Genomic DNA, 24,905 nt, shown 5'->3' with positions numbered 1-24,905 from the left:
AGGTAGTTTTTTCATGATAACATAGAACATCAAGGTGGGTGTGACATGGATATAGGTATGCAATTCTTCCCTTTGACAAACTGTGAATTCTATAGGGTCTAAATGATGGGTACAGTGGTCAGTTTTGGTTAACGAATGACATGGATCTGTCTTACGCTGTCAGGTGACATGATGGGTATGAACTGCATATTGGATACCACATGTTGGATTAACTGAACAAAATGGGGAATAATACATGGTAAAAACATTAAAGCAGCAACCGCCCATAACAGAAATAGTAGTAATTGTTCTACCCATCGTGTCCCTGGCAACCAGCACCACAAATCACCAGTCCAACCATTCCATGTTTGGACAGGAACATGAGCGATTCTCTTAATATCTTTGGTCAATTGGAGGACCACTTCATCCACATCATCGATCTCCAAGCAACAGTTAGAAATATTTAGTTTCCCCCACACCCCCCCCCCCCCCCGCCTTCAGCTAACAGGTAATCCAGGACCATGCAATGTTGGAAGGATGGCCATGCACTTCTGTTGAGACTGTTGAGTTAAAAGGTCTTAGGCATCTGCAGTTTTATTAGTGATGATTTCTAGAGCCGCTTGCAATCAAATTATCAGATTTAAATTGTAAATTGGTTCCCTTGCCCCCGATATTGGTTCATTGGGGTTTCACTTCACTAGCAGGGGCTTGTATCTTTTCGGGCAGAATCGTCAATCCTATGCTTTCTAAATGGGTAATAATGTCCTGCTGCACCTCCCCAACTTCCTCTATCTGACTCCCTCTCACAAGCACATCGTCTATATACTGATAAATCTTCACCCCCCTTGTATGGGGATCGCTTCTAATTCCTGCGCTAGGGCATGATGAGTTAACGTGGGAGAGTGCTTACAGCTCTGGGAAGCCACGTGAAAGTGCACTGCTGTCCTTCCCGGGTGAAAGCAAAACGGGTTTGATTTTCGGGTTGAAGGGGAACCACAAAGAACATAACATCAATAGTTGCCAGAATCGGGTGCTCGTGTTCCTGAATGGTGCTAATGAGCTCGGCAATGTTGGGCACAGCAACGGTTAACGGTCCTGTATTAGCATTCAAACGGCGGTAATCGACCGTTAACTGCCTCTTTCCATTAGGTGTTTGCACCGGCCAGACCGGGGAATTGTAAGGCGAGTGGGTGGGAACTACCACTCCTTGTTCCCGCAGCTCTGCCAGCGCAGGGGCAGTGCCTGCCCCGGCTCCCAGCAGCAGCGGGCAGGGTTTCACATTCGTTAATTTAGAAGGGGGGAGGGCAGGCGGCGCTTGCAGCAGACGCAGCTCCGCGCTGGGAGTTTGAGCCAATTGTCTAATTTGGGGGGCACCGAAGGACCACGAATTTCCCTGGGTATCACGCCACTGTTTACCCTTTGAAACATCCATGCCTAAAAGGTTCATTTGGAAAGGTCCCACAGCTACCGTGGTGTCCACGGCTCTTCCTCCCCCGGCAGCCATAATGTCACCGGAGTCATGGGCACTGTCTGGGTTTTCCCCAAGGCGTTTCAAACTATCAGGCGTTTGGACGAGACCGAAATTCCACACCGTTCTGCCTCGACCCGGCTTAGCGCAGTAATTTGTGCTCCCGCGTCAACCAAAAAGGTTACCGGTCTCCTCTTTGGCCCTACCGCCACCATAATCAATAAATCCCCTTTGTTATCCCCCCCCCGGCAGGGACACCCACCAGACATATTCGGTCTCCGATTCTCTCGCGGTTCTCGCAAAGGCTTTTCGCAGTTTTGCCCATTCGGTTGCCGCAAAAGGGATTTCTTTAGTAATAACCTGGGGACGATTATTACTGTCGTTTTCATATACGTATTCCATTTTAACCAACGGGTACATGTGGGGGGGGCTGCCTGCGGTCTCTTTTGCTCCCTTCAAGTCCCCCTGGGGATAGATCGATCGCATCCCTTTCCCTGCCAGCACTACTTCTGTTTCCACCAAGGAGTCTGACTCCCTCAGGAGCCGATTCCTTAACTCCTCCTTCAATATTACATTTTGGCACCTCTCCTCCTCCAGCAGCCGTTTACTTTCCCACAGCATTTCTATCACCGATTGCAGAGAATCTACCACTGCCTCAGCCTGACCAGACCTCTGGTTCCTTTCCTCCACCGCAGCAGCCAAACTCGCTCCCAACACCGCACAGATGATCGCTATTCCCTTCCCCCTCTTAACTCTGGCTTCTTTTTGCAACACTTTCATTCTGTCTACCACATTCTGTAACCGAAACCAATGGTCCCTCGCCCAGCCTTGCCCCTGGAGCGAGGGGCGAGCTCGGTGAGCCTCTAGAAAGTCGTACAGCCTCTCTGCTTCCTCAGCCCGCACGGACACACAGTCACATGTGTCGGCTGCCTGCAGGGCAGCCATTTTCCTACAAAGGGGATGTCGTCCCGGGAGGGCCGTGCCTTGAAATCCAAGTTTCCCCTATATGCTCCCTGGAGGCCAAAACGTAGACTAAAGCACAAAAATCCTACGAAGTTCCTACAAAGGGGATAGCGTCCTGAGAGGGTCACACCTTGAAGTCCAGGTTTCCCCTATTCACTCCCAGGAGGCCAAACCGTACACTAATACACAAGTCCGTGATAAGAGCAGTACAAAAGGAAATGAGAAACCACCATTCACGCCTTCCTCACGCTTCGTTTGCCCTCGTTCACAGGCAATCACAGAGCGCACCACAGGAAGGAGGCACGGCACTCTCCTCTTGAGGGATCCTGTCCGTGACGCCAATAAAAGTATCCTAATCCGATATCGGGGAGGTTTCGATGTGATCCCAGGAGACGAGATTAAGATACAAACGCAGTCATAAGCCGTGCAACCTTTATTTCAGTGAACCGGGAATCGGAGGTTGGGCAGGGACAGCAGCAGGGGGAGGAGAAGACTAGACAGAAAAAAAAAAGGAGTAAAGTCAGAAAAACCCCAGCGGGCGAGGAAAATAAGTGTGGGGGGGATGGAATCAGTTACCACCACCACGGATTCGACAATGTCCAGCGATGTCCAGTCGGCTCAGTCTCTGTGCAGGCGTGGAGGCCCCGGCGAGGGCCGAGGCCAGCAGCGAGGAGGAGAGCAAGAGCGAGAGAGCTCCCAGGAGCATGTGCTGCCCTTTTATAGGGGCATTTGCGCATGCGCAGAGCATGTCCACATACGTGTAGTTCGGGCCATGTGTGCTGCCCGCTTAGGCAAGTCCGCTCTTGCCCGTCCAGGGGCTGCTGTGTGTGCAAGTGCTTTCCTGCAGGTCCTTGTGGCGGTTTTTTTCAGAGGCCAGGAAGAGACGACAATGGCAATGTCGAGACAAAACCAGTTCGTAGTGGTCTTCTACAGGAGATTAACAAGTGAAAAAGACCAGTTAAAAGAATCTTTCTGTTGAGTGGTATTTAGAGGAGAAGTTTGACGCTTTACATATGGGATATGCAAAGATTCTCCAGAATTGGTAGGTTTTGTGGAGACTTCATTATTCCCCATGCCATGTTTGGCATGATGTGAAAGAAGAAAATGGACTGACTGGCTTGTGCTTGTACCTAGTATATAGTAAACAACAGTAGCTGCAGAATATATATGGCAGATAAATATTAGTACTTTGTTTTGGCCTCATCTGTGTTAGAGTTTTGGGGTTTTTTTTTTTTTCATTTAAATGTCTTTCTACCAGTGCTGATGACTGCTGTGGTAAAAATGCTAGCGTAAAAAAGCGGTGACAGACCATTACTGTGTATAAGCATTACTTCATGTGATCAGAGTTAATGCCATAGAAGTAGCTCGTGGGTGGCATGAATTAGCACTGTTGCTGGACTTCAGTGAATTTAGGTATTTCATCTGTCTGAAGATCTGACCACAGTGCCTAAACCAGTATTATTCTCCCATCTTCCCTCTCTTTTTTTGGGGGCTGAAGAGCTGGAGTAGATCGCTGAGTGCATCTCTTTTATGAGAGTTATTAGTTGCCATCTGATAATGTTTAGACTTGGGAAAAGCCAGTAATTCCTGACCTTGTTTCAAAGATTAAGAAGTCTCAAAATTTCAAGTGCTTCTGTTTTCAGTCAGCATAAAACTGGTGGAAATATGTGCTTGTACTTCTCTGTCCTGCTTGGTTGTACGCTCCTCAGGGGAAGCTTAATACAATGTGTATTGGTACGGTTCTGATTGAATACTTTAGAATAGGCGTGATTGTGAAGATCAGAAAATAAAATTTCCTGAAAGCTCCTTTAACCAACAGTTCTTCAGTGAAGAAGTTCAGACAGCCCAGGAATATGTTTGTTTTTTTTTTTTTTATTTTTCACTTTGGAAGAAAGCTGAAAATGCTTATTAATGATGTGTTTATTTAGGGAGATTGTTTAGATATTTGAATAGAAGGTTAAAATGATAGACACAGCAGATCAAAGTGAAATAAGCTAATATGCAAATCTAAATACTGAATGTTGATTTCATGATTTTTAATATTCCTGTGCATGTTTATTACCATAGTAGCCAATGAGCATTGGTAGCCACAAGAAAGGTGTCGCAGCATTCTGACTTTACTTTTCTAACATTCTGCCCATATTACAAGAACTGCATTGTCCTTGGAAGGCTTGTGAATTTAACTTACTAGGTATTTGGGGGTTTGTATTTTAGCTTGATTTGGAGAATGACTTGGTTAAAATGCCAGTTTAGATGTGAGATGGTACAATCTTTGTATGCAGTAGACCTCCATTTTTACTGATCGTAGCAAATAGGAGTCTAGACATTAAAAAGCTGAATTATAAAGTTTAATTGTTAGGTGTTTGGAATTAAGAAATTATAATTTGCAGCATTACTCTTGGAGATTGTTGTCCAGAGATTAATTTTGTATTAGATATTGAAGACATAAATTCTGCATTTAATTTAAACGTTTCGGTAGAGGGAATTCTGTAGATTGTAGATTGACTTCATTCTTCCTTACCTTATAGCACACTTCTCATTTAATATTCAAGTTAGATGAACGAATGGTTTCTACAACAAAAAGTACCAACCGAAAAGCTCAAGTGAGCTATTTAAGCGTTTATTACCTGACCACATTAGAACATGAAGAACTTAGCACAAACTTTACCCTAAGGATATAACATATGCCAATTTTTTTTTTTAGGTATCGAAATTTTGATCAGCCTCATCGATTCTATGTAGCTGATGTATACACTGATCTTACTCCACTCAGTAAATTCCCTTCCCCTGAATATGAAACTTTTGCTGAATATTATAAAACAAAGTATAATCTTGACCTGACCAATCTCAACCAGCCACTGCTGGATGTGGACCACACATCTTCAAGGTAACAACAGTCATATTTGTGTCTGATGTTTGTAGTCTGACAATAAAATGCCTTTTTTTTTTTTCTCTTTAAATTATGGGATAAAGCCGAGGGCTTGTGTTTTCCAGAATAATTACTGATTTTTTTTGTTGGCGGGTAGTTAACTTACATTATACCAACTGTAACTTGAGTCTGTTTTTTTCCAGACATAGCAGTGCTGTCACTTCACAAGACATTAGGGTTGAATACTAAGAAGTAGTCATCACTTCAGAAAGTTTAGGCTAGTAAGTTCTATACATTAATTACGTACTTACATTAAAGCATTTTCACGTGTTTTTTAGACTTAATCTTTTGACTCCTCGCCATTTGAATCAGAAGGGGAAAGCACTTCCACTTAGCAGTGCTGAGAAGAGGAAAGCGAAGTGGGAAAGTTTGCAGAATAAGCAGGTAAGATAGAAGTAAATAATTCAAGTTGCCTCTCTTAACAGTGATCTGACGACTACCTTTACAAGTAAAATTGCTTTCTTTCCCCCTCCTCTCCCCAGATACTGGTTCCAGAACTCTGTGCTATACATCCTATTCCAGCATCGTTGTGGAGAAAAGCAGTTTGCCTCCCCAGCATACTTTATCGCCTGCACTGCCTTTTGACAGCAGAGGAACTAAGAGCTCAAACAGCCACTGATGCTGGTGTAGGGGTTAAATCACTTCCTGCAGATTTCAGGCATGTATTTTTTCAGTATGTATTTTTCCATATCTGACTTCACTGGAAAACAAGGTGAAAACTTAACCTTTACTGCATGAATTTAAAACTGATACCCTTTGTTTAACTCATGTCAGTTTTCAGTGAAGCATAGTTTAAAAAGACTTGATAGTGAATGGTGAAGTTAGATGTTGCAGTCACTGTTCTTTTAAGAGGAATGTGGCTTTTTAAACGTATATGTCCATACAGTCATCTTGTCTTGTAATAATTTTTTTTTTTTTTTTAACAAAATTATCATGTATCTTTACAGATATCCTAACTTGGACTTTGGATGGAAAAAGTCTATTGACAGCAAATCCTTCATCTCTGTTCCTAACTCCTCTTTAGTAGAGAATGAAAATTACTGTAAGCACAGCACAATTGTAGTCCCTGAAAATGCTGCACATCAAGGTGCTAATAGAACCTCTTCTGCAGAAAACCATGACCAAATGTCTGTGAGTTACAGAACATTGCTCAATGAGTCACCCAGTAAACTCCAAATTGATGTCTCCGCAGAACTTGCAGCAATTAATGGTGTTTCTTACAATAAAAAGCTTGCCAATGGCAATTGTGATTTAGTTAACAGAGACTTTTTCCAAGGAAATCAGCTGAATTACTGCAGGCAGGAAATACCTGTACAACCAACTACCTCATATCCCATTCAGAATTTATACAGCAGTGAGAACCAGCCCAAGCCCAGCAATGAATGTACTCTACTGAGTAATAAATACCTTGATGGAAATGCTAACAGATCTACCTCAGATGGATGCCCCAAAATGGCAGTGGCCACCAGTACTTCAAAAGCTATTAATCTTTCAAAAGACAGAGCAGATACTGAAAAGAACCCTTCCAGTGGGTACTCCTCAAAAACTCTCGGTCCTAATCCTGGTCTCATTCTTCAAGCTTTGACTCTTTCAAATGCTAGTGATGGATTTAATCTGGAACGGCTAGAAATGCTTGGTGATTCATTTTTAAAGCATGCCATTACTACATACTTGTTTTGCACTTACCCTGATGCTCATGAGGGACGGCTGTCATATATGAGAAGTAAAAAAGTAAGTAGTAACAATCCAATTATATTCTGTAAAAGCCATGCTGTAACAAGCCGTATATACAAAAATTTTACTAGAAGATTGAGCAGCAACAGCTTGATTTAATTCCACAGCTTTACTGATTATACATTGGGTAGCGTACATATTAGGAAGTACAAAACTACAGGATTAATGTTGCCATAACTGTGATTGATTTTGAAATCTAAACCAGCTGATTACCAGCTGAAAAAAGACAGGACTGAATAGAACTAAAAGTTGGGTTAGTGAGGGTGTTTGTTGGACTGAACACGAGAGCGATATGGCGTAGAAACTGTTTAACAGGAGTGCTTGAATGAAAGCATGAGAGTTAGCAGAGCCTTAGGTTGTGGCTTTATTTGAATTTTCCTTTGTTTCCTCAGTAAATTACTTTCCTTGAAAACTTTTAGCATGATTTTACAGGAACACTGAAAATGAAACAACAAAAAATCTTACAGAACTGTTGCATCAAAACTTTTGAAAGTGTTTTAAAGTAAATGTAAACAGTAGCGAGCACAGTCTTCAGTTCTGCTGCTGCTGTTTTTAAATTCTGGAATGAGCAATCATGTGAAAATTTGTTTTGTTTGGTGTTTTTTCCCCGACATAATGTGATAACTTGAATTAAATGAGAAGGATTTGATTGGCTGCCTCTAATTAAATGCATTACTGAGAATTAAATAATTGAGTAGTTTAACATTGGAAAATAAGGAGGGCTACATAAATAGCACAGTTCAAATAAAGGAAGTGATTGAATATTCAAGTTCAAATTTCAAGATTTTAAAAAGAAACATGGAAAGTGTGTTTAAAATGAGAAATGAAGACCAGAAGTTGATAGTTAAAAAGGAAAAGGAAGTATGTTATGTATGTGAAAGTGCTTTTTTTCCCTTCCCTTTAAAATATTTAAAAGAATTTTAGAGGCTATCAAAATAACATCTGGATTATGACTTAATAAGATTTGTTATATGGAACTGTTTTCACACTTTCTACTGCCAAGGTTTAGGTCAATCTGCCCATAATAGCAGTCATTTTTCATTCCAAATGTAGTCTGAATGTTGATTATTAACACTGGTAATTAATGATACTTGTACTGGTTATATTTATTATTATTTTAAAAGTAGCAATAGTTTTGTTTTGTAAAGACAATTTAATCCATCAGATTTCTTTAACTGAAATTGTCACACCTGGTATGCTTGTCATTAAAAAAAAAAATTCTAAAAAAAATCTATACCTTGCTGTTAATTGGCTGTACCATATTAAGAAAGATGAACTCAAACTAGAGAAAATGCATAATGGTACAAGATCTGGCTTGACGTATAAAATTGTTTTGCTTCTTTTTGCATTTTAACCTATTTTTGTATAAATATATATCATGGTTTTCTTGAAGGTCAGCAACTGTAACTTGTATCGCCTTGGAAAAAAGAAAGGACTGCCTAGTCGTATGGTGGTATCGATTTTTGATCCCCCGGTCAATTGGCTTCCTCCTGGTTACATAGTAAACCAGGACAAGAGCAACACTGATAAATGGGAGAAAGATGAAATGGTAAGACTTTATTTAACTATGTTGAGGAATAATTATTCGCATGTCTGTATTCTCTCATCCCTACCTCCTCCCACCCCCTAGATACTTGGCTGTGTTTTAAGCAAAAAAATAGTACATCTGTATCTTTTTTTTCCTTTCTAAGATGTCACTATAACTTAAGGAAAATGAGAGGAAAACTGATCCTGAATAGAACCCGAAGGAAGGAAATGTACTGAACATCATCCAGTGATCACTGTATATATTAATGGAAAAGCAGAGAAAAACTTTTGTGCTTGTAGTTAGCATGCTCTCAGTTTTTCTGAAATTTCTCTTGGAAATTTTAAACAGAATTGTTGTTACATATTTTGCTGCAATATGTATAGGCAGAAGATTGTCTGCTTTTTAATAAATAATGAGTTCACCTTTATAGAATATATGAAAAGGAGTTGTTGTTTTTCATAGTGCTGAGGCAGAATGAAAATTAGAACTGGCTTGAGAAAATGTTCGATATTTGTTGCTGTTAGCTACCCCATGGGTATGACCAAGAGCTTCTTCTCATCCAAAAGAAGTGCTGGCTTAGACACCCTCGCTGTCTATCACCAGAAGCTTCAAAATGAGAAATCTTAATGAGGAACAGTTCAATTTATTTTCAGACTAAACTCATTGTATGTCTAGAGTAGAAGTGCACGTATAAGAAATATCACTGATCACAGCAGTCAGTAACATAATCTTCAAGTGTATGAGACCAGTTTGGAGGTCGGGGGAAGGGAACACAGGGATTTTTTTTATTATTTTTTTTTTCCTTTCCCAATTTTACATACCACGCTTGGATTGTAGAACCACCAGAGGGCACATGAGAGGACTGTCAGGTAGAAGTACTGTGCAAATAAATGTTTATGGTGGAATAAAATAACCTGATTATCGTGGTTCTGTATTGTGCCAAGATTTCATTTCAAAGAGACTGCTATACGTTTCTAAAAATAAGGTAGTGTGTTTGGGACAGGAGCTAATCATTGGTTTTAAAAAGCTTTCAGTTCTCCATAACTTTTCAGTGGCCTCTTCCTCTTCACTAGTCACTGTTTATTTGTAAATAAAACACATCATTTCAGACCAAAATGCAGACAATGATGCAACTAAGAAGTGGATTTTTTGTGCCAAGTAGATATTTTGCTTTCGTGGATGTAAATTTTATTGTCCATCCATGGGCTGATGGTCTATGACTGGGGCTAGAGGTCTCATATCATTATGACAAATTATTACTAAAACATCCTAGTAAAAGGTTGGGGTTTTTTGCCTTATTAAGCTTTATTGGAGGTGAAGGATCTTCCTTTGTTCATTTGAACAAATAGCTGATTCCCAAAAAGCATGAAAAAAGCACTTACAGGTATTTATCTTTAGCTTGCGAGTGGCCATAACTTACTCAAAATCAATGAGGTATTCTTTAAGAAAAGGTTCTTTCTTCTGGGGTTCATTGTCGATTTATTTTTGAAATGCTGTCTACTGATGAAACAAGTCAACTATCAGAACTGCTTCCTCGCTCCTTTACGTACTGTTCATTTGCATCACCTAGATTTTTATTATTTTCTGTACAAGAAGCAGTGTGCAGACACTGTTAGGGTAGCTGATATAGCTGTCCTGCTAATTAAAATTAATTTTATTTTAAGAAACTTGTGCATGAAATTGTAGTAAAAATTAAATCTAGCATTTGTTAAATCTTTGCGAAAAGAGACACTGAAATTTGTTTTGAATCATCCATATGGAGATGTCTCTTTCAGAGAGTATTTTTACTTCAGTGACATCTATGAAAGGTGGTGTGTAACAAGAAAAACTGAGCACCAGCTCTAGTTGGAACTAGTTAAATTAATGTTATTTTGAGCATTATACTGCTACTAGTATCCAAAACAACTATTTCAAATAAAATTTTGCTGTCTGTTTCTCATCAATTAAAGTTACAGATATCTCTACTGTGTGTATTTGAGATGCGTAATTACAGCAGCAGAAATTCTTTTGGCAGTGTCTAAACTATGAATTCCTGTAGCCATTTTTTTTTTCCTCCTCTCCTCTCATTGCTAAACCTATGTCTGTTCCATCCTGATGAGGAACATCATGATCCGTTTGGTCCTTAGATGGTTTCAAGTGCTGCATAGTGCAGCTGCCAGCCATCTACACCTCTCTAGAGTTGTGCATTTGGCCCAAAGAGAGAGGTCCCCAGTAGTATCATCTGGTTCACAGATTTGCAAGATTAAGTGGCTGAGACCTACAGTATGACATACATAGATTGAGGACAAATATAGGCTGTTTCACTTGATTCAAAATGGTGTTGGCTTTCAGGACTTAATCCAGAAAAGCACTTTGAATCTTATGTTGCTCCTATCAAATTCAGTGGCAGAATTCCCACTGACATCAGTGATGCTGGGTTGAGCCTGTGAATAGTCCTTTTGATGTTAAGAGGACTACTTGTGCATTTAGCTGGTATGTTTAAGTGCTTTCCTGGATTGGGGCCATAGCAAATTGTACAGCATCGTGTAGCTTGGGCATATCTGTGTTCAGTTTATAATTTACATTAATCCATAGCAATTTGCTCAGTGAGCAGGGAAAAGACATGAGACATCATTAGTTTTACTGTTGTGGGTGTGTACGTAAGTGTTAGAAAATTGGTGGCAACTTTAACTTTTGTTTTAATTAGTTAAGGCTAGAAGTATAGCCTGAAAAAAACCAAAACTTTAAATAAATATGTGCGTGTTAAAGGATATGATGAAACCATCCAGGCTAAGGGCAAGGCCCTAAACATGGGTCAGGGCAATCCCAAGCACAAATACAGGCTGAGTGGAGAATGGCTTAAGAGCAGCCCTGAGGAGAAGGACTTAGGGTTGCCGAGAAGCTCAACATGACCCACCAATGTGCGCTCACAGCCCAGAAGGCCAACCGTATCCTGGGCTGCATCAAAAGCAGCGTGGCCAGCAGGTCGAGGGAAGGGATTCTGCCCCTCTGCTCTGCTCTGGTGAGACTCCACCTGGAGCCCTGCATCCAACTCTGGAGCCCTCAGCACAGGAAAGACATGGACCTGTTGGAGCAGGTCCAGAGGAGGCCACAAAAATGGTCAGAGGGCTAGAACATCTCTCCCATGAGGAAAGGCTGAGAGAGTTGGGGCTGTTCAGCCTGGAGAAGAGAAGGCTGCAGAGAGACCTCATAGCAGCCTTCCAGTACCTGAAAGGGGTCTACAAGAAAGCTGGAGAGGGACTTTTTACAAGGGCACAGAGTGACAGGACAAGGGGTGACGGCTTCAAGATGGAAGAGGGTAGGTTTAGGTTAGATAGAAGAAAGAAGTTCTGTACTATGAGGGTGGTGAGGCACTGGCACAGGTTACCCAGAGAAGCTGTGGATGCCCCCTCCCTGGAAGTGTTCAAGGCCAGGTTGGATGGGGCTTTGAGCAACCTGGTCTAGTGGAAGGTGTCCCTGCCCATGGTGGGGGCCTTGGAACAACTCAAAGCATTCTATGAGTCTATGAATACTAGTTGTCTTTGCATGGAGTTGTTGTCCTACTTCATGATTTTAATGTATATGTTAGTATTCAACTCAAAAACAAGCAATAAAAACCTGTATTACTGAAGTATGCCTTTTTGTCGTCTTTTCCATTTTCAGACCTGCTGTATTGAAATCCTAGTAATATTAAATGTATGACAGACTGGAGAGATGATGTATTTGTTAAAATTAAGAACCACAGTACAAGTTAGTAATTCTTACACAACTGAAAATTAGTCTATAGCTAACATCTTAATAAGCAGCAAGATTACTTACTGAATCCCTAACACACGCAGTCAGGACTATCACCCACATCAGCGTTGGATTCTTGCCAGCTAACTGTTATTAGGCTCTTGTTTTTCATCTGTAGTATAAAAATCACCAACACTGATTCACTAAACTTGCCTTCTACTAGTTTGCCAAGTAGGTTGAATTAATTTGCAACTGTGTTTGAGAGCGTAGATAAATGTATTTTGCGGCTTCAAGTGATGATTAGTGAATGACTAGGGTAAAGAAGTTCTTAAAATTATTTCATGGAATGTGTTTTCCATTTACGTGTCACAAAACTCAAATTATCCTGATTGTGACTACAGTAAACCCTGCAAGCACCTTAGTATTTGCCATAGAAGGATATAGAAAGAATCTTCAAAATTACATTGATTAAAGGTTTGTAACAACCTTCCTCAGCAGCTAGAGAGAAGGATGCAACCAAAACGGTTTCCTTCACTGCTATAAATTTGTTAATTTAGAATTATTTGTTTACTTTGGCATGCAAATATATGTTGTTCAGTGGGTTTAGAATTAATTGTATGTACTTCACATTGAAGTGTAAGCACGAGTTCCTATGAAATGCAGCATGTGTTATATGTAGAGCATATGCTGTTATAGGTTAGTAATAAAGGTTTTGTATTCCAAGAGTTATTCTAGTCTTAGAATGCTAGTGTTAATTGAGGTCGTATTGTACATCTGATTAGACAATACAATTAGGAACATTAATTTAAAAATCAGTCATTATTAGCAGACACTACTCAAATCTTACTCTTCTGTTTCTCATTGCCCTCTTCAGTACCATATTTTTTTGTGTTCTTTTATAGACAAAGGAGAACTTGTTGGCTAATGGTAAACTTGATGATTATGATGATGATGAAGAGGATGAAGACCTGATGTGGAGGTTACCCAAGGAAGAAACAGACTTTGAAGATGATTTTCTGGAGTATGATCAGGAACATATCAAATTCATTGATAATATGTTAATGGGATCAGGGGCTTTTGTGAAGAAAATTTCTCTCTCACACTTCTCAACCACTGATTCAAACTATGAATGGAAAGCGCCCAAAAAGTCATCCCTGGGTAATGTTCCGTTCTCATCAGAATTTGATGATTTTGACTATAGCTCTTGGGATGCAATGTGCTATCTGGATCCTAGCAAGGCTGTTGAAGAGGATGATTTTGTAGTGGGCTTCTGGAATCCATCAGAAGAAAACTGTGGTGTTGATGCGGGAAAACAGTCTATCTCATATGACTTGCATACAGAGCAGTGTATTGCTGACAAAAGCATTGCAGACTGTGTGGAGGCCCTGTTGGGCTGCTATCTGACCAGCTGTGGTGAAAGAGCTGCTCAGCTTTTCCTGTGTTCGTTGGGGCTGAAGGTGCTCCCTGTAATTAAAAAGACTGATTGGGAAGGCACTTTGTGTGCTGCCAGAGAGAACTGTAACAGTGAGCAGAAAAATCTTTCACCAAACTCTGTTTCTGCTTCTGTAGCTAATTCAGAGCCCTCTTTGTATAAAGACCTGGAGTATGGCTGTTTGAAGATTCCACCGAGGTGTATGTTTGATCACCCAGATGCTGAAAAAACCCTAAATCACCTTATTTCTGGTTTTGAAAACTTTGAGAAGAAAATAAACTACAGTTTTAAGAACAAGGCTTATCTTCTTCAGGCATTTACTCATGCCTCATACCATTATAATACCATTACTGGTAAGTTGTCTTAAAGAAACTAGGTTTTTTCCCTGTATTGTAAGAGAAGCAGTATATGTTGTGTTCCCGTGCATAGTCTCTTTTTTAGACACCACATGGTACTTTAAGAAGTCAAGAGCCTCTGAGTACAAAATCTTAGAAAAGAGTATTTTGCCACTTATTTACAGGGGGATACTTTTCTATTTTGACTTGATATAGGTAGAAGATTTACTGAAGCCTAACAGAGTTTTGAGAACACAGTACTTTTGATGTCTGCTGCTGTATCACTAGTTGTATATGAAGGACATGAAATCCTCACTTAGCTGAAATAAGTTAACCTGTAGAACTAAGTAATGATAAGTTATTGTGGAATTCTGGAAAATTGCGGTGTACTTCTAGTAATGGTCAGGTTTTGCAAATATATTTAGCAAATTTGTCCCGTAATTTAATGCCAAGAATATTACCCTTTGACTGTACTTCTGAAGATTGAAAGTAGACTATACAATTTTTATTAGCTGAATAGTCTATAGCATAGAAAAACATGGAGACTTCCGTTTGAAATTGTGAATTGGAAGGCTTAATTTAAGTCTAGGCATTTTATTGCATAAATATTTAAAGTCAAAGTTTGAAGCAATTGACTAAATCAGACTAAATATTAATTTCAGGTTAACTGCTTAATGTTATAAAAGATGTTACTGCAGTACAAATTTGTATTTCTATGATCCTCTTGAATTACTTTTGCTTATACTAATTAATATTCATTCATTCTAAAACTTTAAATATTTTCATATGATAATATTCAATTAAAAACAAACCATGGTAAAATTTCAACCCTGTTTGAAGTGAATGGCAAATTCCTGTGCAGTCAGCAGTCTGAATTTTTCCCCATAGTGAATTGTTTCCTTTTTCCAAGAAGTAGGAAAGCTCTGCTTTAATTAAAGAAATAAGTCATTTTGAAATGTTAGTACACTGAGAAAAAGTTCTGACAAAACAGTGAAATGCTCCTTTGGCTTTTCAATCTAGGTGAAATTACCCACATACGTATATTTACATATACTTCACAAACTTATAGAAGGTAGATGGTTCCTTCCTATATATATGTATACACACATGCTATATATACACTAACAAACAGAAGACTTAAGGCGTAGTGTCTAGATGAAATGATGTTGTTGGTAGCAGAAACATTTTATTTCATTTCTGTTTACCAAATAAGACAATTGGGAATTGCTGTTACCTCTAATTTTGTCTCGTAAGTAGCTGGCAGTTGAGATCTGGCAGCATCTTGAGTTCAGTTGCTATAAAAGCAACGTAGTACTAGCCATTTCACTCTCATGTTATTTTTGTAATAATTTTGTCTTCCTTCCTTCTCTACCCACCTATCCCTGTTTGCTTTCAAGGTGGTTTTTTTTCTTTTGTTTATATTCTAAAAATAGACCTCCATAGCTCTCCATTCCCATATCCCCTGTCAATTTTCCAAACAGCAGAGGCTTGGTAATTTTAGTTTCCAGTTTAAAGACCCATTCTGAATGGGAATCTTTGTTCAGTGCTTTTTGAGAAATCTAAATGTGTGGCAAACTAGATGAAAAATCTTAGACTGTATATTCCCGCTGCTTTTAGTATGTTGATTTCTATATTAATTTTTGGAGGTTTAATTGCTACCATTTTCAGATAAGCTTGCTGGTGGAATCTCTTGGTTTTGCTTTTTTGATGTTTCTCAACACAGTGTGAAGATCCTGAGTAAAAGCAGTAACTGATTATAAACTGATTATTAACTGATCATAAACACAAGGGTTTTGCTAGCCTGACAAATTAACATTTGATTCAAAAGTGGCTTTATTATTAGATAGAAGTTACGTTTTTTCTTTCTTTTTTTAATAATTCAGTAGCAATCTCTTTAAAGACAAAGATACCTGTTTTTGAAAAACAGATTGTCTTCTCTGAGCATGGGTTAGTGTTTGGAATTTACGTGGCAGTGTACCAAACCTCTTATCCAGAAAGTCCTGGAAAGAATGTATGTGTTAAACTTAATTATGTTATTGTACGTTCTTTTATTTCCAATGCTTTAAGATTGTTACCAGCGCTTAGAATTCCTGGGAGATGCAATTTTGGACTACCTCATAACCAAGCACCTTTATGAAGACCCACGGCAACACTCGCCAGGAGTTCTTACTGACCTACGATCTGCTCTAGTCAATAATACCATTTTTGCATCATTAGCTGTAAAGTATGACTACCACAAGTACTTCAAAGCTGTCTCTCCTGAACTGTTTCATGTTATTGATGACTTTGTGCAGTTTCAAATGGAAAAGAATGAAATGCAAGGAATGGATTCTGAGGTTAGTGGAAGTGGAAGAAATGTGTTCAGTATCTGATTTGAGGCATGGCACTGGATTTCTTAGCACAACGCGCATTTTTGTAATGTTTACTTTTAGGCACACAGCAGCCATAGAAGCAGGCTCCCAGTAATAAAGCATGCAATATGCAAAGTAAAATAAAATCTTCAGAAGTATAAAATCAATAAGAACATTCAGAAAAGAATTAAATTTAGACCAGTTTTTGAATCTAGATTGTTCTGTGACACTTGATTTCAGTCACTATTTTGCTTTTGTGTTTTTAGAACCACATGGGGGGAGGAAAAAAAACCACTTAGTTTGCTTTCTTCACTGTCTGATTAATAGCACTACTATACCATAAAATTGTGATGAAGAGTTACTAAGTCACATAATGCTGACTCAGGATAAGATATCCATGCAACAGCATCATGAACAATACTAGCTTGGCCAGTGCTGGGGTTATTTAATGTAGCACACTGACAGATTTCCACTGTTTTTCTTCTGATCATTTCTGCTGGAGCAGGTGTTATTGCGCTGTACTCAGATGTGTTTGATATGCTCCTAAAGGCTTTATCTCTGAAAGCCAGGGAAAAATTATATGTATCTTTCAAATAAACCACTTGAAAAATAGTTTAACTGAATACCTGCAAACACAGATCATACCTGTGCTGTGCAGGAAAGCTAATGAACATCTGTTTGCTGGAAAATGGACTAAAACTAATTCGTTTGGATAAGCTGCTCAGAAAATGTGTGAGAGCAAGGGCCTTGTGAGTCCATTTATAATTAGAGTGCTGGAAGAGATGGACTTTCTCACTATGCTTTCTTTAAAAGTGTTTCCCAATGGATATCCCTATGAGTTTGTCTTCTGAAAAACTGTGACCAATCTCTTAGAAAATGTTCTGTCTGAACACCAAATAAACATGTTCTGTTTGTCTTTAGTAATTTTTTTTGTGATATACAATGTGTATGTGTTTACAGCCCATGCACTCTGTTGCAGGGTGAAATCATGGGAGGATTCAGAAAACATTGACTAAGAAATTTAGATAATGTAAATTATTTTACTCAAACAATCAGAACTCTGTTATCTGTTATCTGTCTTGTTTTCTTCACAGTATGAGTGAAAAGGCTAAAAACTTATTTTAAGAGCTCACAGTAGTGATTTTTTGCTTTATTCCTTTTTTGCTAATATGCAAAAAGATTGCCTAGAAACTTCCACCAAATTCAAAACCAAGTTGTGTGATAGCTGTTTCAAATAAAATTCTTGTTTCACTCTCCCTACGCCTGCTCCCTATCTTGGTCTGGCACTGAATTACTGAAACTCTTATTTCATCAGGGCTAATGCAGGAGTCTTTGTTTCTGCAGTTCATGCCAGCTAGACTGGTTTCCATGTGTGTCTCCACGTCATCTGCTTTTCTTTTTTCAAATCTCACTTCTGAAACATCTGTTGTCCCTTGCCTTATAGCTCTTAGTTTCTCTCTCTTTCTGTTATTTCAGTGTAATTCAAAAGTGCTTCAATTTGCACTTGGTATGAAATATGCTATTCAAAACAGTTGAATTTGTTTTTAACATCAAAATTCCAGTTTGGAGTGTGTACACATCAGGTCTGACTTCTTGTTTGATTTATTTTAGGTAGAAATATTGGGTGGAACTCGTTTATGAAGTATTATGGTGACTCTTAAGAGGACTGAATCGGGTTTTAAACCCCAAATAGGGGCCAGATGGAGTGAGAGGGTAGCTGCTGTGGGAAAAGACTGACAGAAATTTATTTCTCTTTAGGCAGAGGAGAGTAATGGTCAAAAACTTTGGTTTCAGGTTACTTTGTTTGGACTCAGGTGAATGTACATTTTTGTATTTGAGGTATTTTTAGGAAAGGATTAGATTAACTCAAGACCTTTAAGACCTATACCAGAATTTTAGTTTTAATGAGAATAGACTATTGTCTTAAGTCATCAGCATAGAAGAAAACACTGCCTGCTACGTTTAGAAAATACCTGAGTGTGCCTGTTAGTTCAGTCTGATGTTGCTGGTTATCAGTTATTAATGGATTATTTTAATAATGCTTGTTTCATGCTTGTCTTCTGGGGTAAATGTCGTAAGGAGAGGTACAGCTGAATTTTGTCCAGAGATTGGATTTACAGATTTTAAAGTCTCCTCCTAGGAGATGTTTAATGTATGAACTCTTCCTTTGTTGTGAGTAGCTTTCTGGTATTGACTGATAGAGCCAGGTCTGTTTCTTATTGGAAAAAACAGACCCATGGCGAAATCCTCAGAATTATTACAGGAGGAATTCAAAAAGCATATAAGGTCTCTGTACACAGTGGTGTTCGGGATGTTTTTTTTCACTTTTGAAAAATGATATGTCCAGCAACTTGGTTTCATTGGGGAATAAAAGAACAATTTCACTGTGGAAAGTTGTCAATGAAGAACTTAAAAGAAGCAGCTCAGGATAGGATATAAGAGAGCTTACATTTCTGAAGATCTTTGGTTTATTTTTAAAGAAGCAATTGTTTCTTAGTTTCTCTCTTTTTTTTCTCCTTCCCTTCTGTCTTCCCCACCCTCTGGCTTTTTTTAATTGCAAACAGCTCAGAAGATCTGAAGAAGATGAAGAAAAAGAGGAAGACATTGAAGTACCAAAGGCCATGGGGGATATATTTGAGTCCCTTGCTGGTGCCATTTATATGGATAGTGGAATGTCTTTGGAAATGGTTTGGCAAGTGTACTATCCGATGATGAGGCCATTAATAGGTATTGTCAGCTTTCAAAAAAAATTAGTGATTAAGTGCCATCTGCTATGACGAGAACAAAGCTAATTTGTTTTTTTCCAATTAGAAAAATTTTCTGCTAATGTGCCCCGTTCCCCAGTGCGTGAGCTGCTGGAGATGGAACCAGAGACAGCCAAATTTAGGTAAGAATACACTTCCTCTGGTACACGCTGCCAAAAAATGTTTTTAAGCTGTGCTTCATAAACTACTGAGAATTTTTTAGTGTCACAAATTAGTTTTAATTTCTTTTGCACTAAGCAGCTAGCATGATCGTTATATTCACTGATTTTTTTTTTCCTTGCATAACTTTCTGAGAAAAGTAATGATTTCTGTTTAACTATATTGCTTTAACTTCTATAGAAAGAAGAATGTAAGTCTCTTATTTCACACTAACTCGCCTAGGCAGTAAGTAATTCTTGTGTATATTTTTGCAGTCCTGCAGAAAGAACTTACGATGGAAAGGTCAGAGTAACAGTGGAAGTTGTAGGAAAGGGAAAGTTTAAAGGTGTTGGCAGAAGCTACAGGATTGCCAAATCTGCAGCTGCAAGAAGAGCACTACGAAGCCTCAAAGCAAATCAACCTCAGGTCCCAAACAGCTGAGACTCCTCTTAAAAATAAATAAAATGGGGAAAAAACACACATAAAGATAAAGCAAATTTTTAAAAATGTTGAGAGGAACAAATTGGAAGACAGAATTTAAAGTTTGTTTGGTAACAGAATAGATAATAAAACATTTAACATGTATAAAATTTTGGAACTAATTGTAGTTATAGTTTTTTGCGCAAACACAATCTTGTCTTCTTTCCTCACTTCTGCTTTGTTTAATCACGAGAGTGCTTTAATGATGACATTTAGCAAGTGTTCAGAATAATCGTTGTCAGGTCTTTTTGGTTTACTTTTCTTGTCAGTACAGCTTTGCTTAGTGTTAGAAGGCCAGGGAGCTTATGCCTAATGCAGTTGCTAGATTTATATATAGTAATCTTGAAATTCTTCAATCTGTGCACTAGTGCCAGTCATAAAGCAGTTGATAAACTGTACTGGATGATTGGGTATAAGAAAGAATAAGTGTGCCAGTATTCTCCTTTTTTTTTTTTTTTTCCCTCTCCATGTCATCTTTTTGCATTAAGATGGCATTCCCAATCATTATTGCACTTATTTGTTAGGGGCAGATTTTAATTGAAATGGCTGGCATACTGGTAGAAGGAAACTTCAGTTTCCTTATGCCACACAGTCTTGCATAAAAAAAGGTTCTTGCCTTAAAAATAAATAAACCCTCATTAATAATCGTTAATTTCTGATCTTTTTTGGAACAAACTGTTTTACATTCCCTTCATTTTGTTATGCATTTTACAATGATACAGCACTGTATTTACAGTACAACTCATTACTATAGCTGTGACTTATTACAGGATTATAATAGAAATTGTATTCATATGTATGTAATTAGGTTATTTTTAACAATTCTGAGGAGATGGTTAGTCTACAGTTTTTTTAATACCATAAACAAAGTATGGTCTTTGGCTAAAATTCCAATTTTACACAAACCTGCAAGCTAGATAGTTCCAATACTGGAAACAGTAATGAATAATTGCACAGTGCAAACTGTCACTCTTAACAAAATAACCTTAGACATATCACACCTAAAATATGCTGCAGATTTTATAGTCAATTGGTTACGTATTTAACAAACAGAGCACCTTTACACTTAGAGATATTTCCACGTAAATTTCTTACTGTACTTTTCAGAGTTGCATGCATATTTCATCTACCAAAGCTGTGCTGTTAAATAACATGAAAGTTGATGTTTGAGATATAACTGCCGTACTTTTGATACATCTGTGATTTAGGTCCTTAATTTAGAGAAACTAGCTCATTGGTGTTTTGGTCTACTGGGGGTGGGGGGGAAATCATACTTTTATTTTTTAGGCTTTGCCTATACTTCTTTAATTAGATTTTTGTAGGCACTCTTCACTTAAATACCTCAGTTCTTTTTTTCTTTTCCTTCTTTTTTTGCATGCATTGTTTTTTTCTGTTTTGGTGCTATGTTTATGTATTATGCTTGAAATTTTAATTTTTTGCACTGTAACTATAATACCTCTTAATTTACCTTTTTAAAAAGCTGTGGGTCTCGTATTCCCACCAATATCAGTAGAGGTTTGCTGCAATTTTGCCCTGTTAATTATGCTTGAAGTTTGAGAAAGCAGAGCAAGGTGTTTTAACGTTTTCCAGCACAATGGTTTGAACTCGATGCTGTGTCTTATGTATTAAATTACAAATAAATACTGTATTTCCTGCTTTTAAACCCTATTCGTTTCCTCACAAATGCACACTAAAACAAAAGAAAAACTGTCAGCTCTTGCTTTCTTAACAGAAACCTAAAATAAATGCCTTAGTGACAAGGGGTACACATTAAGCTTTTCTGAAATACAGTTTTCAAAAGTTCATGTATTTTCTATCTCAGTCATTTTTCATTCTGCAAAAAGGACCATTCTTGTATTTGAAAGCAGCATTGTTATAGTAGTCAGACCAAGAATTAAAATACTAGCTTATAATAAATTCTAGCATTTGTTTGGTACTTCAGTCAAGAAAATATAACAAGGAAATGTAAGACCTGCAAGTGTTGATGTGTATAAAACAAATGTAAATGAGATGGAACAGTAAAAATATGCAGTCTAAATTTTCAAAGGTAAATCGCTTTAAGTTAACTGTTATTAAAAAAAAAAATTACTAATCTAAGTTATAGCTCTTCCTTTGTGGTAGTGAAGTGTCTTAGCGAAGATACCCATCGACAGATAAAATTGGACCATCTAGAAAGTCTTAAGTAGTTTTAACTGCATTATGAAAAACTAAAATTTCAGTTAGTCTTTGAATGCCTAAAATTTCCTACTGCTTGTTACAAGGTTATAGATTCTCAGGGGTTTCAGGTAATTGTTAGCAGTAAAGTGCTACAGACAGAGTGTTTTGATGCGAAGAAAATTAACTGAACTTGCTCTGTGTTTCAGAATAGTTTAATGATCACTTTGTTACTAGATAAAGCCTATGAATTGGAAATCTGAAATGTGTAGTGGCTGACTATAAAGTAGTTTCTGCTGCTGATGCGTTTTTAAATGTGTTTTAAATGCCGTAACTTTTTCCAGTGTGACCTCATTGAAATATTTTTTATCCTTTGAGATAGAAAATTGGTATTAGTTTCCGTGTTATACATCTGTGTGTTTTATCCTACAGTTGATATGAGTTTGATATTGGACAGTGTATGCTATTATAGACCTAAATCTGATCATTTGAAGGTTGGGATAGAAATCACTTGACATGCTATAAGCACAAGTGTAAGTGGACTGTTGCAACCCATCTTCAAAAGCAACCACACAAGCTCATCATAAGTAGTGTGGGGGTTAGTTGGCATGAACCTTGTTTTTTTTTTTTATCTAAGTCCTGTTATACTGTACTTTAAACAGTCCTCCTAACTATGCTGCGTTTTTATTTTTATGGCTTTTTTTGCGCTGTTCTGTTCATGTAGCACAAATAAGCATTGCACTTGGTACCATGCTTTACCTCATTTCAAGGAAAAAATGCTTAACAGAGAGGAAAAATGTGGTTTGGCCTTGCTGCTGTTCTGATTTACTGAATTTGAAAAAGATAATTGTAATGCCTGCAATGTGTCATTTACTTGCACAACTTAAATAGGTCATTTGTAATGTCTGTGGCATTTTTACTGTATGTGGGAAAATACAACAAAGATGTGTAACAACTCTTGATTGTATTTTAAAGCTATTGTTTTTTATACTACATCATTTTACTGTTACGTGAAGTAATTTAAAATTAGAATGACCTCTGACACTCCAGTAATTATCTCTGAACAAACCAACATATTATGCATATAATATAGTTTTTGCGAGAAGACAGCCTCCTCAATAAAATCTCTGCTCTGTCTGAACTTTGAGTGCCCGGTAGCGACTTCTGAAGTGTTTGTTCAGCTTAATGCTGCTAAAGTCTGTACAGAAAAAAGCCTATGATTTTTTTAAGTCTCATACACAATAGTATGTCGTGACGGCAGAGTACAGAACGTGGACAAGAACCAGTTTCCATGCTGGGGAGGAATATAGCGGTGGCCCAGGGATGAGGTGCCAGATCCTCGGCGAGTGCAAACTGATGTGGTATCATTTTAATCAGTGGAACTGCATTCTTTTAAATACCTGAAGATCTTGTGCTTATAGATGTGTTGCAGAGTTTGGGTTTTCCTCCTTGTAAGCAAATACAGAATCATAAACTGGAAAATGTGGGGTTTATGCTGCTGCATATGACATAACTATGCTACATGCATCGATCCGTATAGAAAGGGAAATCTTTGTGTTCCCCATCACAGCAGCACACATAATCTGAAAATGGCAAATGGCATCATGGTCTGCTGTGATACTGCGCTTGCCTGTACCTGACGGTATTCTCGGGTTGTATGTTTTGGGTGGGGTTCCCTACAAAAACATTCTCTTGGAAATCCCTGTATTTATTACATGAGTGAGGTGAGAAGGATTTTGATTTTTGGTACTTAATTACTGACACTGATCCTTTTCCAATTGCTCTGATTTTCAAGAAGTTAATTTCTTTACTTTTTATTAGGTTTAAAACTTAAAACACTACAGTTCATAACCATGAAATGTAATCTAAATATCAACTGTAACTCAATATGAATTATGTTAGCAAATATCTAGAGGTCATTGTAGTATACTCCACTAGCAGTTAAAATTAACCTCTGTCAAAGCTAACTGCATTTCTTAAAAATAAATTTTATCCTATAAAGTCCTTGCGTTTTTTCCCTCTTTTATTTGAATGGCAACCACAGACTACTTTGATTGCTTTGTAGATGCACTCAGAATTTCCTGCAGCAGCAAGTTGGAGAGAAAGATGTATGTGAACAAGAATTGGAAATTGCAGGCATTTTTATTGTAAATAGTTTGACTGAAAAGATTGGTTAAAATCAAGTAGAATGAATAACAAATATAATTTGATGGACAATAAAATATTTACCATCACATGCTGCAGCTGTCTTTAAGGGACATAAAATGTAATTCATTCATACTGTAATCATGCTGCAGAAGTTTGCAATCTGCACCTTATGGATCACAATTACCTTTAATAGTTTTTTGTAATAATTGTAGCTGAGTATATCTCCAATAAAGTTATGGTCTGTTCACCTTGTATTGTCTTTTTGCTTTTGTTTTTAGTTCCTCTCAGTCTTTCCATAAATCTCCTAGAGTTCACAAAAAATTACTTTTCAGTCTCAGTCTGAATAAAAAAAATAATTTGTGAAAATATTATTTCTTGACCTTTTTTAAAGACAGGTCTGCTTGTCTCCTTCCCCTGATGAACGAACTGTCTTTGTAGCTATGTGAAGACTCTTAAGGGACACTCAGGTTAAAAATGATGGTGTACATGCTACAATTTGATCTCTGTGTTGACCATTATACCTGAAAAAATTTCTGTTGGAGCTGGGAGGCCCCAGAGCACAAGGGTTCAGCAACCCAAGTCTGCACAGTTCAGCACATGTTTTAAGAATAACATGGGAATGTTTGCTAGTAGTCGCAACATTAATAAGATTTATTTTAATTATCTTTTCCATTTGTTTTCTTTTAGTATTTCAGTTATCCTGAATAGTGAAAGGATGTTTGCAGAGCGTTTGGACTGGCACACCGCTGTCGTGTCTGGTTTACGGAGACGAGGCAGACCTGCCAGT

The 24,905-nt window shown here is 38.0% G+C and overlaps 1 protein-coding gene across 7 annotated transcripts in view; it reads left to right on the top strand.

Moving 5' to 3' along the window:
- DICER1 (dicer 1, ribonuclease III) overlaps nucleotides 1-24,356 on the top strand; it is a 73,999-nt gene extending 49,643 nt beyond the window's left edge. For 6 of the 7 annotated variants that reach the window (XM_075426346.1, XM_075426347.1, XM_075426343.1 and 3 more), the window contains 10 exons: nucleotides 5,115-5,297; nucleotides 5,618-5,723; nucleotides 5,822-5,997; nucleotides 6,287-7,070; nucleotides 8,467-8,622; nucleotides 13,218-14,100; nucleotides 16,150-16,418; nucleotides 18,998-19,160; nucleotides 19,245-19,320; nucleotides 19,612-24,356. In XM_075426346.1, the coding sequence (XP_075282461.1) occupies nucleotides 5,115-5,297; nucleotides 5,618-5,723; nucleotides 5,822-5,997; nucleotides 6,287-7,070; nucleotides 8,467-8,622; nucleotides 13,218-14,100; nucleotides 16,150-16,418; nucleotides 18,998-19,160; nucleotides 19,245-19,320; nucleotides 19,612-19,777 (2,962 nt within the window). In that variant the 3' untranslated portion in view covers nucleotides 19,778-24,356. Of the gene's footprint in view, nucleotides 1-5,114; nucleotides 5,298-5,617; nucleotides 5,724-5,821; nucleotides 5,998-6,286; nucleotides 7,071-8,466; nucleotides 8,623-8,764; nucleotides 8,875-13,217; nucleotides 14,101-16,149; nucleotides 16,419-18,997; nucleotides 19,161-19,244; nucleotides 19,321-19,611 lie in introns of those variants that run through there. The other variant, XM_075426351.1, reaches the window with a different exon arrangement.
- The last annotated feature ends 549 nt before the right edge of the window (nucleotides 24,357-24,905 follow it).

The sequence above is a fragment of the Opisthocomus hoazin genome, chromosome 7 (assembly GCF_030867145.1).
Source record: "Opisthocomus hoazin isolate bOpiHoa1 chromosome 7, bOpiHoa1.hap1, whole genome shotgun sequence".
Lineage (NCBI taxonomy): Eukaryota > Metazoa > Chordata > Aves > Opisthocomiformes > Opisthocomidae > Opisthocomus > Opisthocomus hoazin.
Note: the sequence above shows the minus strand (reverse complement) of the source record. Positions and strands in the feature narration are given on the sequence as shown.